Source organism: Thamnophis sirtalis, unplaced genomic scaffold, assembly GCF_051295495.1.
Source record: "Thamnophis sirtalis isolate CommonGarterSnake01/CBP01778 unplaced genomic scaffold, rThaSir2_p1.2 scaffold_8, whole genome shotgun sequence".
In the NCBI taxonomy this organism is placed as follows: domain Eukaryota; kingdom Metazoa; phylum Chordata; class Lepidosauria; order Squamata; family Natricidae; genus Thamnophis; species Thamnophis sirtalis.
Window position 1 is genome coordinate 57,960,957 of NW_028261388.1, and position 17,287 is coordinate 57,978,243.

Sequence of the window (17,287 nt, forward strand, 5' to 3'; positions counted from 1 at the left end):
AATATAAGAACTTAAAGTTTTTTGCTTCTTATTTTGATAAACTCCAGTTTCTTTGCACCAATAAAACTATGGACTTAAAAATCATAGTTCCACACAATAACCCTTCTAAAGTAACATGAAATTATGGCTTGAGACACTTGTTAGTAACATATCAATTTGAATAAATCATGGTTTTTATCTGTCTTGGGAAAATGGCAAATATAAAAATGAAAATGAGGAAGGCATGCTTCTGAATGCTCATACAACAAGATGACTGCAAAGAATATACATCTTTCCATTCCCCATCTTTCAGTCAGAAAGGGGAAGCTTCTTCTTTCATCCAAGAAGAAGCTTCTTGGATGAGAAGCAAAATGTTTTCAAGGAAAAAAAACAAGAAAAGCCAGTTGCCTTTTGGAAAAACACCTTTGGCACAAACCATGACCTGGATAATTGATAATCTCCATAGATAGTGCCTCATCCCATTTTCAAGAGACACTCCCTGAATCCAACTCTCGGCTGGTCTAAGCCTGCCTTGTGTGTGATGAACAAAAAGCCAGGATTCAGTAATAACAAAAAGCTTTTTTAAATCCAGTAACAAGGCAGAGCCTTAGAACACAGCGAGTACTTGAAATAGTTTAAAGTCAGCACTGGGAGCCTCCACCTACCAGCACTATCCACACCCTAACCCTAAGCCACCATCTGGTGCTCCCAACTCCCTCCCCCTCTTAGCTATGTGGAGTGCTTTTGGCTGTACTTTCAAGCTGATGGGACATCATCAGTGTGCAGATGGCCACTGGAGGCTTTGTGAAGTTCTCCTGTAGCTGCTAGCCTCGCTCCGGAGTCAGCCTTCTTTGCTGGTATGTAATTCAACACCGGCATTATCAATCACTGTCTCTCCTCCCCGAGAATGTCTAGCTTCGTCTTTGGGCTAAACACCAACAATACTGAACAATATTTATCAAGTGTCTCTCTTTTTAGAAAGGTTGTTTAGAAGTGATCAGTTTGCAGCTCCACCCACCCCACCCAGGCTTCCCTCAAGGAAACAGATTATCTGGAACCTTTACTATCAGTTTCAGACTGAGATATAGTACCAAAATAGCATTGATCACACTTATTGATGATCTTTGACAGGACTACTTGATCTCTCAGCAGCATTCAGTATTATTGATCATGATATCCTTCTGGACTGGGAGTTAGGGTTAGGGAGATGAGATATTGTGATGAATCTCCTCCTATCAGAGCCAGTTACAATAGGTGTTGATAGCATAGGAGAAAGAGATCTTATCCTAGTCTCCTGTTTTGTGGAGTTCCTTGGGGTTCTACCCTCTCTCCATTACTATTTAATATCTACATGAAGCTGTTTTGTGAGATCATCTTTTGCAGGGGTGTCTAACACAAGATGCACGGGATGGATCTGGTCCATGATGTGGTTGGATCTGGCCTGCGGGGCTGTCCTGGAAAATGTAAGGGGCCACCCCGCATCACTTCAGCCCAGTCTACCCAATCCCAGCAGGCATGCATACAAACAGGAAACATCGGGCCAGCATGGCTTCATCCCAGTCTATCCAATGCAAAGAGGAAACATTGGGCCGGTGTGGCTTCAGCCCGGTCTACCCAGTACAAAGAGGAAACATGTCAGCAGTTGGGAGTGGCATCACGTTGGCCATGCCCACCCAGTCAGCCATGCCCAGTGAGAGGTGTCAAGCTGGCCACACCCAGAGGGGTGGAGCTTCACAGCATTACCAGGCACATGGAATGGAGCTCTCCATTTCTGTGCTGGCTTCTCCTTGTTTGTGAGCTCCAAAAGGAGTCAAAGTCACCTTATAGGGGTGGCAAAGCTAAGGAGGGGTGCTCTGTGAGGTTGCAGGGGAGATCGCAACTCTCCTGCAGAACCCCCAGGGCTTTTCCCCCTCTATGCCATGACATGGAGAAGAGACAGTCTAAAATGGCTGCCAAGAAGCTGAGGAAGCAGATGAACATCTAAGCACAGTGCAGGTGCAGACTTTGGTGAACTGGGTGAAAAAAATTCTTTTTATTCAAATTTTAACCCCAGAAGAATAAAGATATAAGAGTGGAATTATGGCAGGCAAGCTAAGAAATGAATAATTAAAGTATTAAAGTGGGTAAGAGATGATGGTTAAAAAGGGAATATGTTTAAATACAGTAGTGGCATAATTAAAGTTAGAAAAAGGATGGAAACTAGATGGATTAATAAAATAGACATTTGTATATAATAAGGATAAATAATAATAAGAGAGGAAATTAGAATTTGAATGATGGAATTACTAAGTATACTTAAATAATATGGGGACTGGCATAAAATATCAAACTATTGATTAAATAAATAATGAAAGATTATAATTCAATATAAATAGGTGTATGTTTGCTAAATCTAACAAATATGATTAAAAATACTTTATTTGTATTAAAATGTATGACATGCAGAATATGGTGATTAACATAAAAATAATATATTGAAGATTGTTTCATGGTATGTGGAAACCATGTGAGTTTGCCCATACCACATGTTCTGTAGGGTGGTTGTTTCAGATTCTTTCTATAGAATTATAGCAATAGCATTTAGACTTATATACCAATTGATAGTGCTTTATAGCATTCTCTGGGCAACTTACAGTGTAAGCATTATTTGCATATTGCCTCCAACAATCTGGGTCCTCATTTTACTGACCTAGATGTATAAAGTCTGAGTCAACTTTGAGCCCTATCCGGATCAAATTTCAGGCTGTGAGCAGAGTTTACCTGCAACTCTGCATTCTAACCATTGCACCACCAGGGCTCTTTTATGTCACTTAGCAGGACCTAGGAAGATGCCTTCACTGTTGCAGCAATTGCCCTTTGGAACAGCATACTGACAGAGTGTGCATAGCTTTGCTATGTGAGACAACCCAGGAGCAATAACAACAAATAGAGGTTTGTTATAAAATAGTGGTCTTATCTACAAAATAATATATACTATACACACATGCACTATAGGCAGAGGTCAAACAATCAGTAATTGCAGCAGGGAAAACACACAGTAAGAGAGATGCCCTAACAGGGCATCTTCTTATTATACAGGCTTTCAAAGGGATATAAGCCAAAAAACCTTGCTGACTCATTCATATCACTACATCATTGCATCATTGCAGCAACTGGTCAGCTCTTAAATCAATACCTTGACACATAATGTATGAGATGTGGTTGGACCTAATTGTGTGGACCTTCCATATGACTTTGAAGACTTAAAGTAGTGCTTCCTTTAGGTCATTGTTGGATGAACTTGATCTGTAATGGCTTTGAATTTGGAATATGTGGGGTTAGCCTTAGCTATGCTATACAGTACTGTACTGTGTATTTCTGTGTTTGACATAGATATTTTTTGTTTATTAACTGTATGTGAGCCACCCTGAGTTGCTATTTGTGAATTGAGTAGGCATATCAAGCAATCAGATGAGATCAAGATAAGACAAGATCTTGTTAACAAGCCAAAGATTCCAATTCAATCATGCCAAATGTGTATTATTATGGGACTCAGTTTTCTTGATCTGTTATAACTGGGATTTCCATGCCACAGAAGTGTGGCTGTGTGATGTAACAACTATTTTGTTTGCGTTTCTTTTAAAGGCCCAATATGTTATTAGTGCCATCCCTCCAGTGCTTAGCTTGAAGATTCATTTTAACCCACCTTTGCCTTCAATGAGAAATCAGATGATTAATCGGATTCCTATGGGGTCAGTCATCAAGTGTATAGTATACTACAAGGATGCATTTTGGAAGAAAAAAGGTATTTCATGTTAATTGAATGGGCAGGGCAAAAAGATGATGCATTTACAGCTTAGCGCATCAGTTCCTACTTTTATGAAGTTCTCCAAGAGATTTGTGTGTGCAAAAGCATGCCTTTATCTCATGCTATATTTCATTGGTGTAAAATTTTGAAATATATCCCTAGGGCAAATATATTGAAAATAATATTGTGTATACCTTTGTGGTACTACATAGGTATAAAAACTCAAGAGGGCACATATAGAGTTGTCCTGCAATGTACTATTGTCTAGTTCTTTCACTTCTTAATTTAACAAGATCTTGAAATAAATGACAAATATTTTGCCATTTTCAAAAGTGGTTTGTAATAATAATTAAGTAATAGTTTAAAACAAGCAAGGAACAGAAAAATAGGAAAACAGACCATGTATAGTAAAATCATTCAGCCAGAGTCAATAACATAAAATACTAATAAAAACCTACACACATATATACAAACACACATGCATACAAATACATGTCATTTATTTTCTTTTTTATTTTCAATTATTTCAATTAGACCTACTTGAGATTGATGAATATTTTAAAGATGGTGTTGTACCCCTTATCTTTGACAATGTTTGTGATGCACTGTAGAGGAAAAACACAGTTGCATAATAGAAATGTAATGTTTAGAAAATCAGTGATGATGAAGCCATTCTTATAATCCTCCAGTGTTTTTATCACTGCATAATTCTAAGACTAAATCATTTATACCACCTATATGATTCTGAGCTCAACTCACAGTATCCACATATGAGTAGATTTTAGGATGATGGAGAAACAGTTCTTTGTGAGATCATACTATGAGGCAGCGACTCCTGATTATCTTAACAGTTCATAGTGCTATTTATAGTAATTTGTTTTGTTGCAAAAGAATTGCAGATATGCCAAATGTTACTTATTGTCACAATGATAATTGTAATAAAGCACTTGGGAGCTTTTATTAAAGGAGTATCATATTCACTAAACCTAGTAGAAATACTGATACCTGGATGGACCTTTCTTTCCCTCCCCCAGATTATTGTGGTTCCATGATTATTGAAGATGAGGGTGCCCCAATTGGGTTGGCATTAGATGATACTAAACCTGATGGAAGCTTTCCAGCCATAATTGGGTAAGAATTGCTTCAGAGATGAAGGGTGAAAAGTAGGCTCTAAAAGAGAATTAACTGTCTTGAGTAACCGTTGTAATTATATTGTACACTTGTGCATGACTATTCATCAATAAAAGTATATACAATAGGATGTAAAAATGTGTCTAGAGGAAGAAGTCTCATAGATTTTAAATAGGGATAATTATTGTCTTGATCTTATATGCTTTACTTTTTATATGTTTAAGTAAAAATATGTTTGTTACACAGAAATATTGAAACAGAATGCATAAATGTTCATATATTTAATCCTTACTGAAAGCTGTCTTGCAATTTCTCAGTAGTTTTGTTATTTTTTATTTTATTAAAAAAATTTAAAATATAAAACTCCAAATTTTTTAACAGGAACAAACAAGAAAAAATAAATAAAAGGAAAAAACACAAAACAAAAAAGACATTAAAAAGGGTGTCTTAAAAAGAGACACTAACATATATACACGTATTATTCCCCCTAATTGAATATTGTAAATATATTGCTACAATATTAGTTCCCCACCCTTTATGAAAAAGGCTCCCAACATTTTTAAGCTACTAATTCTATTTGTGTATTATTAACCTGTCATCTATTTATTATATTAATGACAAACGTAGAACAATAACAAGGGCAAGATTAAAATTTCAAAACCCGCTGTTAACTAACTGTTACTGTAATCAACTCATATAAAGTTTACCATGGTTTCTTATAGCAATAACACTAGGATTTATATACTGCCCCATAGTGCTTTATTGCATTGAATGGTTTACAGAGTCAGCATATTGCTCCCAATAATCTGGGCCCTCAATTTCTGACCACAGAAGGAGGAAAGGCTGATTCAACCTTCAGCCGGTCATGATCAAACTCCTGGCAATGAGCAGAGTTAGCCTACAATACTGCATTCTAACCACTGTGCCACCATGGCTCTTATCTATCCCAAATTATCTTAACAGTTAACACTGATTTGTCTTGGATCAAATATCCATGTTTGTTTCTTAATACCATCTTTTATCAATTGTTTAACTATAATAAGTCTATTCTCCAGGTGTACAATCTATCTACCCAAAAAAGTCCAGATGAAATAGTTTTCCAATTAAGTATGATAGCTCCATTCCTCAATCTTCTTCTAACCTCTTAGGGGAAACCAGTGGTGGGATTCAAATAATTTAACAACCAGTTCTCTGTCCTAAAGATTTCGTTCAACAACCAGTTCACCAAACTGCTCAGAAAGTTAACAACCAGTTCTCCTGAAGTGGTGCGAACTGGCTGAATCCAACCACTGGGGGAAACCTAAACCTTTACCACTTATCCACTCAGTCAGTTTTCTGCTGTTATAAATGAATGCAGGCTGAACCTTCAAAGAAGCATGGGCAATCCACTCAGTTAGTTCAAGATCTATAAGATCCATATTTCTTTCAGTCTCTACCAAATCTGCTACTTTCAAATCAAATTCCTTTTGTGAATCTGGTTTATCTACACTTATTTGCATCTGGATATTTTTCATAGCCATTAAGGACAGATATTTCCATCCTTTGATCAAAGAGATTCAAATATTTCCACATCCATGAATATTTTATTGAAATATTCTCTGTTGAAAGCAGATTATTTTTCATCAAACTTAATTTAAAGTGGCAGAGAAATGAAGAATATTACTATGTGCACTAAATAATTTATAAAACAGCTTATTTTTTCTTCTGTTTTCCATTAAAAAATAAAATAAATCATAAGAAGGCTAGATCAAAATAATTGCAGCACAATCACCAACTAAGTTGTAACCCATATGTGGGTTACAAATAACAGACAATATTTATTTAGCAATTGTATATAGTGCCTTTGTGCAGCTTTTATGGGTTTCACCTTTAATTGAGAAAAAAATACATCCCCTTCTGTAGAAATGTGGAAGCATTGATTGAAAATCCAGTACTGCTTCATATTTTGCAAAATGGAAATATGTTATTAATTGGAATCTGAAGATTTTAGAAATGTGTTTTAGGAAATAATTAAAACTTAACTGACATAAATTGATCCTGCATTGAAATGATTAAATGATAGAAGAAATAATATTTATTTCTTCCATTTTTATTTTAAATTTCAGTTTCATCCTTGCCCGAAAGTGTAGAAGACTGATTAATCTCACCAAGGAAGAAAGGTATGAACCCTTAATGGTTTATATTTCTAGAAATAAAAAAGAGGGAGAATTCCCCCCCCCCCCAAATCCATTTTCATTCATTGGAAAGCCAAGGAGAGGTTCCTTTCTTACTTTCTAGCTTGTTGGAGATCATAATTCTATCTGGACAGCTTCACAAAAAATCAAAGTTGCAAAAACCATATCTCCACATTAAGGTTTTCTCTATGGGAGACTTGGTATTTCAAACATTTTACCCTCAGGGTCTTTACCATTCCCCACCTACTGACATTTCAGAATACTGGGAAAATAACTTTATACAGGTGGACGTTGAAACTCAAAGGTATTTATGTTGTTTTTTTCTCCCTCTTTATATGGTTTTTAAAAATATTTTGTGGGGTAGTTATTTTAATGTTAGAGTAGTACATTTTACTCTATTTACTTTTGTGATGGTGGAGTAAAATTTTTTGAGCCTAGACAAATAGGCTATTATCAACTTTTCAATTTGTACTGCCTATTGCTATAATGGTGCTTTTTTCAGTATTGAGCTACAAACTTGCATAATCCACCTTTCACCAGGAATAGATTTCTGCTCTGACAACATCAAACCTTGGTTCTTGGTTTTCACATTCAATGTATCAATACACAAATACATTTGCAGATCAGAATTTCCATTTCTTTCTTGCCAATTCAACAGGCAGAAGTTGTTTTTGTTTTAATCCAGCTACATTACAAGCACAGTCATCTGTTCTCGTCCAGTAGTTTGGCACCTATCTTCTGACCTCAGGTGCTCCTGTTCTAGTATCTTATCTATTTTCTCTTGCTTGTACATGTTGATTGAGTTTTCTTGACAAATTGAAATGGACCACCAATTTCTTCTCCAATGGATTATATTGAGGCTGACCCATCTCTATGACCAACCTGCTATGTAAAACCCTTAGGAGAATCTCTGTTCTTGATAGAATCATTTATAGCTTCAAGCTCCTCAAATCTCTACATGGTATTTATTCACAGAGTAGCATATTAACATATCTTTCTCAATTCTTGCTTGGCACGGAAAACAAGAAAAAAGCAATAATTTTAATATTAGTTCTTTTTTTCCCTACAGTGTCAATATTACTTCTTTATATGTATCTATTTTTATTGTTAAAGAGAGGTTTAATCTCCCTCCCTCTTTCCCTCTCCTTCCCTCCCTCCCTCCCCCTCTCACACACATGGTACCATGTGATTTCAAAAGATTAGCAGTTAAAACCAGACTGTGGATCATTTTGTCTCATCTAGAGTAAAAATATTTGGTCTGATGCATAATTAATTATCTGACTGGGGATTTATTGATAATATTTAACAGCACCATACAACCATGTCACGTGCATAGTTTAGACCACCCTGCTCTCCCAAGAATCATACAGTATTTGGGAAATCTGTCTAAATAGGGATTACAGTTTTCATGCATTGATACAAAATATTTCTTTTGAGCAAGCAGTTGAAAAAGAGCCATATGTGGAACTACTTTGTAGAAAGCACATGACTCTTGCTAAAAGGCAGCCTATGATGCACAAGTCAAATCCTTTTTGAACATAGAAACTCCCACTGGTCAGCTGTTGGTAGGGAAAGACATATGCCTCATCTTTTGTCTTTGAATGGTCATTTGTAAGATTTTTGTCAATGATCCCAAGTCCCAGGCAAATACAAGGATCTGTTTGTAATTCTGATGTCTATTCCAGTTAACAACTACAGTACATGCAAATTGCAGACATTGTTTATACACACATACACACACACACAGTATGTGTATGTATGTATGTGTGTGTGTGTATATACATATATACACATACACACACACACACACACACACACACACACACACACACACACACATATATATATATGGTTACTGAGACTTGGCTTTGACAACAACAAAAAAGACTGTGGAAGGCAGTTTCTACAATATAGCCTTAATCCTTGCAAACACAAATCATTAGCAAATCTTAAAAGATGAGTTAAAATAAAAACAAAAGATATTTCAAAGAGGCAAGTTATATCTCATTAATGTTTCTTTCACAGGAAAACACAAATCTGTGAGCTCTATGCAAAGGTGCTGGGAACACAAGAAGCCTTACATGTAAGAACTTAATTTCTGATATATCAGGATTTTTTTAAAGTAGCATTGAAAATTCATGAACCTTAGCAGATATGTTAAGATATGAGTTTACAATTGGAGAAGCCAAATTAAAGCTAAATTTCAAGATAATGATTGATTTCAGTCATAGGCCAGGTTAGCAAAAGGCCAAATGTGAGGGCAAATGTAATTATTTATTACTGTCAAAATATCTCTAGGGTCTTCTCCAATTGTGTAAATTGTGTAAATGAGGAATCTGATAAGTGTACATTCAAAGAAGGTTCATATATTATTTTATAGTTCAAAATGTGAGAGATTATTTAATACACTTCAGAATTAAACATTGTAAATTAATAGCTTACAAAAATATGAAAATAGTAATACAACAGTTGATAATTTTGATAGGTATTCTTGAACCACTCACATACATCAAGAGATCTGGAAATGGGGAAAGAGGCAAATGAAGAAGTATATAAATCCAATATATATAAAATATAAGAAGATTTGCAGATGAAGTTTTTAATAATAGAATAAATATTCAGCTTCCTCACATAGTTTTGTGGGGAATATTCATATGAAGAAAAGTAAGTTTCAGTAGAACCTGTTCTGAAGTCATTTTTTTCTTTTCTAAAAAAAAAGATGATTACATTTTTAAAAATGGCATGTGAGAAAAAGTTAAAGTATGAGAAGCAGATGGATATTCAGTAATGAATTTCGTGTGTAAGGTGGAATTTTCTTGACAAAGCAGCTAGTTTGATTTGTCCATTCTGGTTTCAGCAAGTTGACATTCATCATTATTTATATCCAAATCTTAATACTGAAAATAAAATAGTCCTGTAAATGCCTAGGTGAAAGCTCCACTTACTTTGAACGGCTGCCTGAATTGCCCATTAGAGACCAAGGAAAATGCACCCAACTCATTAAAGTACATTCTTTTGAATCAGCCACCTTGAAATGAAATGACATGGGAAATTAGTTAATTCAAAATGTTCTATTTATTTTGTAAAGTATCTATTTTTGTCTTCTTTTATTATTTGTTAATGACAATTTTATAGCCAGTGCACTATGAAGAGAAGAACTGGTGTAAAGAGCAATATTCTGGAGGATGCTATACAGCTTATTTTCCACCTGGGATAATGACTCAGTATGGAAGGTATGGTAATCATAAGTAGGAATGTTAAGATTAAGGAGTTAATGAAGAATATGAAAGACTTGCTCCATAGATATAACTTCTGGTGATTGTGTAAAGAATTGCACAATTAATTAAATATTTTTACCAGAATTGTAGCTATACACTATATAGATAACAAATACTCCCTGCATCAAGATAATATTTGTAATTGGAAAATATATTTAGGAATTATTTAAATTTATGTATCATCCTATAAAATAGTGTATATTAATTTTCAGTTCAAAATCTATATTTATAATGGGTTTACTATTGGAACTAAATATTAATACTAATTATATATTAAACTGCTAGATTCTTTACTGTTTTTAATGCCTTGATCCAGTAAGAGTGATGGATTTCAGTGATTTTATATCCATTTATTCCTTTGCTATTTTACTTACCACTAAAACTACTATATTGGGACTACATAAATATAATTGTTTTTTATGGCCATGGTAAGTTTCTGTACTCTTGCCATATATACAGAATATTTTGCTTTATATCATTTTTGCATAAAGTGATATGTTTTGCAGCAAGTCATGCATGAAACATTTATGAAAGGTTAAGTGTAGCCTTCTTGTGCAATGATTTGGAGCTAATTTCAGAGTTCAGCAGGACTTCAACCTTATTGATAGATTACTGTATTTTTCAGACTATAAGACGCACCTAACTTTGGGGGAGGAAAACAATAAGAAAGAATCTGCCTCTGCCTCCCAACAATTTGACTCCTTGCAGCAAACAGCCAGGTCAGCTTCAGCACAGCCTGATTTAGCACAAGCAACTGATTGATGGTTGGATCTGCCTCCCGGAATACCACTGATCAGCTGTTCCCCACCATCCATTGACGCCGGTGGCACTCATCGCTGCCTCCACGCACCCCATTTTTAGCCTGTTCCAGGGGGTGGTGATAGGTGGCAGAGACTGGGATCCCTGCTGCCTGGAATGGCCTGAAAACATGACGTGCAGACACCGAAAACATGGTACACAGAGGTAAAAAAAATGGACATGTGGAGACAGAAAGTGGGGCACATGGAGGCAGCGATAGGTGGCAGTGGCGATGGGTGGAACAGCGGTGATGGGTGACGGTGATCCCTGCAGCCTGGAATAGCTGATCGGTGGTATTCTGCGAGGCAGATCCAACCACCCATCAGCTGCTCATGCTGAATCAGGCTGTGCTGATGTGGACCAGGCTGTTTGCTGTTTGCTGCAAGGAGGCAAATTGCTGGGAGGCAGAGGCTGAAGGGTGAGAGCTGGTGGGTAGCCAGGGTTTTGGCAACATTCGGTCTATAAGATGCACATACATTTCCACCCACTTTTTGGGGTGTGTGTGTGTGAAGAGAAGTGCATCTTATAGTCCAAAAAATACGGTACTCTGAAAAACATCAGAAAAACACACCCTAAAGCAGAAAAGCGCACGTGTGTTCCCTGAGTTCATAGAAAAAGATTTTTTATATCATAACTTCATTATTTTATCAATTTATAAAATACAAAGAAGAATAAAAATAGGAAATTAAGGGAAGAAAAAAGAAAGAGAGAAAGAAAATATGAGCTACAAGAGAAGAAAGAAAGAAAGAAAGAAAGAAAGAAAGAAAGAAAGAAAGAAAGAAAGAAAGAAAGGTTTTTTGTTGTATATGTTTTATTTGCAGTTTTCCTTTAACAGCCAACATATTTTGTGGACAGTGTAATGACTAGGTCAATACATTTTTAAACAGTGCTAACAATAATAATACAATTACGAATACATATTTTTTATCCTCCAACTTCTAACCTTAACATGTTCATTATAATTATAATATATTCTTTTATGTATCAATACATATAATACTTTCTCCCCCAATTTGTGCTTATTTCCCCGCCCACTTGTTGGGGTTCTTCCATATTCCTCTCTTTATCTTTAAACAGTATTATTAACTCAAATTCCACCATATTTCCACTATCTCAGTTTTCTATAAACACCAATAAAACAATTTATTAATAAATTGTAATCGGTCCTGTGATTATATCTCTGATATAATCTCTGGATATTGTACATGTCTATTGTTATGTTTTCTTTTCTTTCTAAAATTTTATATATGTATCAGATAACTGAGTCTTATTTATAAATTATTCTTGGATAATTTTTTTCAGCCTTATACGAGTGTTTGGGTAGTAAATAGATAGCCTTATCATCAGTGTTATGTTTCCTTTTTCTTTTTTAATCAAGTTGAATATCATTCTTTTTAGAGTATTAAAGCTGTTTACATGCAGCATCAGCCTGCAAAAACATTCCTATCAAAACTGTGCACAGCTTTTTCCATGTGAGGGGCACATCAGAGGTGGGTTTCAGCCAGTCTGTCAGAGGAGAGAGCAGCGCATGGGCTTGTCCAATGAATCCTCCCTTCCTGTTCCTTCTTCTGCTGTTTGAACAAGCCATGCGGTTGCGCTCCATGGATCCCCGCCCCAATTGGAAATGAGACAACTGTGAAAGACAAGGCAGCATGCCCTGCGCGGCATGTACAAATAGCAAAAGAAGGAACAGGAGAGGAGTTCCATGTGGGGCTTTTCAAACAGCTGAACTCCTCCCCTGTTCCTTCTTTTGCTGTTTGTACATGCCGTGCAGGTCATGCTCCCTTGTCTTTCACAGCCACCTCGTTTCCAATTGTTTTCCATGGGGGGGTGTCGCGGATGGGCTCTGGAGTTGCTCCACGCCATGGAAAACATAGGCGTGTGCACACACACACACTGCCAAATTACAGTCCTGGAGAGCGGAGACTCTTGGAAGGAAGCCAGAGGCAGCAGGGCAGCTGGGTCCCTCACCTACAGAGGGAGAAAGGGCCAGTTTGGAGACGGGCTTTGGTCTTACTGCCCCTGGCAGACAGAGCTTTACTGTCCCGTGGTGAAGATTCCATCCCTCGTCCCAGAGCCTTCATAATGGCGGGAACTTGTTCTCACTCGCCCGGGCTTGTGCAGAGGCTTCCCCACAGTTTCACCTCATTTTCCAAGTTGGCCATGCCCACCTGGTCACATGACCGCCGAGCCACTCCCACAAAACAAGCCACAGAATAGGTTAGAATAGGTTCTAAAAAAATTTGAAACCTACCACTGGGGCACATGTAGCTTTCACACCACATACTTTTGAAAAAAATCCAGAAAGTAATAACTGGGTCCAGCAAAAAAACCCGACATGGTTTTATTTTGTTTACATTTACATGTAATTAAAAGTTTAATGAAGCTTAACATGATTAGTCTCTGGACATATATTTAATAAAATTTACTTTAACACTTTAAAAATACAATTTAGTAATATATTATGGCTACCGGTATTTAAAACAGATAATCCTTAACTTATGACCACAATTGAGCCCAAAATTTTTGTTGCTAAGCAAAACTTTTGTTAAGTGAATTTTGCCCCATTTTATGACCTTTCTTGCCACAGTTGTTAATTGAATGAGGCTTTCCCCTTGATTTTGCTTGTTGGCAGGTCACAAAAGGTGATCATATGACTCCAGGACACTGCAACTGCCATAAATATGAGCCAGTTGCCAACTTCTAAATTTTGATCATATGACCATGGAGATGCTATAATGGTCGTGTGAAAAACGGTCATAACTCATTTTTTTTCAGTGCCATTGCAGCTTTGAATGGTCACTAAATGAACTATTGTAAGTCAAGGCTTACTTATAAAGGATAATACTAATTCTAATAAACATTTGAAAAAATATATTATTATAAACACAGAATTATAGATATAATGCAATTGTATAAATACTGTAGTATATAACTTTCTGTACTTTGAAGTCAAATAATCACGTCAATATATCAAAGGATGGTGATAGAGCTAAAAGCCCAAATTTACACCTCCTTCAATCAGGAATTGATGGATTTCTTTAGAGAAATCTTGAAGCTAGGACTGCAATTCATTCTCTTGGCTTCTTATCACACCAATCTAGGCTTGGCTGCAAAATATATTCAGGGACTATATAACAGCAAAACCTTGATAGGCTTGATATTGCTTTATTGCAGAGAAAGCAGAGAAAGGCCACTCATTATATGGCCATCTATCTCACGCTAATAACTCTGGGTGAGATGCAAAGGTTAAAACCCAACAATTAGAACAATAATCCATGGTGCCTCAGGTAAAGAACATCTTCCAATCATAAAAACATATCAACAACAGAGCTAGGGTAACCTCCTGTCCTGAATGTCTAAATCAATGGTCTTCACAGCCTTACAAATGACAAATAGGGCTTGGGCTGTCAAGATCTCAATTCCACTGAAATGGCTAGAGCTGAATTTATTTTGGCCAGTTTTTCAGTAGGCTCATTGATGGCGAAGTGGGGTAAGGGAAAACATGGTTGTGTATTATAATGCATCATCCCCACTACATATTACTGCATTAAAGAAAAGTTTCTATTTCTGCCAACAGAGACTCTTTCCCCTGTTGCAAATTACAGTTTCGAGGGCCTGGGGAAATGTGCATGTTTATTGCATTTAATTAATACCACATTTAATTTTGCCCTGAATATACTGGAGCAAGTTTCAAGTTGATCAGAAATAAAAGGTCATAGGTGATGCTTTTAGATGCTAATGTTAGGAATAATTTTTTACTGTTTATAATCAGAGAAAGGTGTCCCTTGGCATTTCATGATCTGCACTTGCTTTCAAAGGATTCTTCGGGAGCCAGTTGGGAAGATCTTCTTTGCAGGTACTGAAACAGCTTCAGAATGGAGTGGCTACATGGAAGGTGCTGTTCAGGCTGGAGAAAGAGCAGCCAGAGAGGTAGGGAGTCTGTTGCATCAAATAATTTTACTTAGGTTTTCATGATGATTCTTTGGATGGATTTCCAACCCAAAGCATCCTCATGTTGGTTTGCATTACTGCCACTTAAAGATAAATTATTTATTAAGCTTGTAATAAAAACAAGCTATATAAGATGACCAGGATGAACTTGAGGGAGGAGTCAAACAGAGCATTAGTCATGATGCAATAAATAAATCTTTCTTCTCATTTGAACTACCTGAATCTCCTGATTTCCCTGGCGCTTGGCAAAAGCAAGCAAAAAGCATTGAATATGAAAAGCTAAAACCAAACTTACAGAAGCTGGATGTCATATGTGTATTTAGGACTTAAATAAATCTCAGAAAATGGCAAAAAGAGAATTCTTAAAAAGGCATTAGAATATCAAAAGAGGCAGTTTCACTGAGCTCTCTCTGAATATCCTGGTCTGGCTAAATAAGACTCTAAAGTTCTGATGGTGATAGGATGACTTGCATGCTGATGATAAGGAAAAATCTCCAATGTAAAAGAGAAAATGAAACTGAATACTAGAAATGGAGATAAAGCTGCATTATTCTGTATTAGTCATTTAAAACAGCCTATTTTTAAAAATGAATGGATTGCTATGTGGATGAGGAATCTAATCTCATGTTTGTTGATGAGAAAAAAATTGTGCAAAAGAATCTGACCTGACTTGTCTTGACTGTTTTTTTTAATGAAGTTGCACTTTTATAAAATTCCCATTTATGTTAATAAGATTTGCATATTTGCATATTTACAGTCTCTATAATGTATCATTTCCAAACTTTGACCAGAAGCAGAATATCTTTTAAAATGGCCATTGGAAAAGCTTTTGATCACTTGCTTTTTATATAAGACGTAAAACACCTCTTTTCAGGTACTACAGTCGATGGGAAGATATTCAGGAGAAATATGGAAATCTGAACCAGAATCACATGTAAGTATGTCTATGGAAATTCTCAGTCAACCAGGTCATGGTTGTCCAAAGGGTGCATTTCAAGAGGCAAATGGATTTTCTGTTTTTTAAAAGATGTTTCGTTTCCTATCTAAGAAGCTTCTTCAGCTCTCAGAAGCTCTGAAGAAGCTTCTTCGATGAGAAGCGAAACATCTTCAAAGAAAAACCAGAAAGTCCAATTTGTTTGTTTGTTTGTTTATTGGATTTATATGCCATCCTTCTCCCAAAGGACTCAGGGCAGCGTACAACATTTAAAAAATGTTGCCTCTTGAAGAAGCATCTTTGGGACACGTGTAAGCATGCAATGTTTTATTTGATGTAGATGAAAATGTGAATACATAAAATTAGAGAAAGGACGCTGTGGACAGGAATGGTTTGGTTCTCACTCTGTTTTGAACATAATAAATGAACTACAAGCAGTCCTTGATTTACGACCATTTGTTTAGCAACTGTTAAAAGCTACAACGTGACATCATCACATAGTGATGGAAGTTCCAGTCCCAACTGTAGTCATAAGTCAAGGACTACATGTATAGTAAGTTAATTATAGGAATGCAATTTAAAATCTCACCAACAATATGCCTTTAACAATAGCTGTGATAGCCCATATTGTAAAAACCACCCATTATTTTGACCTGCTGAATAGCTTTTGTAAATAAATATGATTTTCACACCCCCTGAAGTGAAGTTAACTCCATCCCACATGACCTTCCACAAGAACTTAAGACCTGGCTCTGTCAGCTGGCTTTGAGCTCCCATGAGGAGGGGTTGCCACATTGGAGATAGCTGACAAACTAATAACAGATCCCACCTTCTCCCCTCCTCATCCAGCTCCCTCCCTATCTTTACTTAGGGTTGTTTATTTATCTTTTTTTATTACAGTGGTGCTTTGGTACTCTTTGTTAATTGGTTCCAGGAGGTGTGATGAGTACCAGATTTTTCCCATAAGGAATAATATAGTGAGTCACAAGGTAGCTGACACCAACAATTTCTAGCTTGTGTGTTGAGTACCAAACAAACGATAAGTATTGAGCAAAATTTCCACATCAAAATGGATTGAGTAGCAAATTTGATGAGTTTCGAAGCAGTTGCGTACTAAGATACCACTGTATTTACATACTATTGTGTACAGGTTTTGTAAAAATTTATCGTTTAATATTGTAAGCCACCCAGATTTAAATAAATAAATAAATAAATGCTTGATTTCACTCCTCCAACATAAATAAAAGCTATA

General features: G+C 36.2%; 1 protein-coding gene across 1 annotated transcript in view; it reads left to right on the forward strand.

Annotated features, from left to right (window-relative positions):
* LOC106550339 (amine oxidase [flavin-containing] B) overlaps positions 1–17,287 on the forward strand; it is a 101,794-nt gene that overhangs the window by 78,539 nt on the left and 5,968 nt on the right. Inside the window, exons 8-14 of the mRNA XM_014068235.2 lie at positions 3,604–3,763; positions 4,801–4,897; positions 7,003–7,056; positions 9,097–9,154; positions 10,207–10,304; positions 14,969–15,080; positions 15,976–16,035. Coding sequence (XP_013923710.2) covers positions 3,604–3,763; positions 4,801–4,897; positions 7,003–7,056; positions 9,097–9,154; positions 10,207–10,304; positions 14,969–15,080; positions 15,976–16,035 — 639 coding nt within the window. The remainder of the gene's footprint in view (positions 1–3,603; positions 3,764–4,800; positions 4,898–7,002; positions 7,057–9,096; positions 9,155–10,206; positions 10,305–14,968; positions 15,081–15,975; positions 16,036–17,287) is intronic.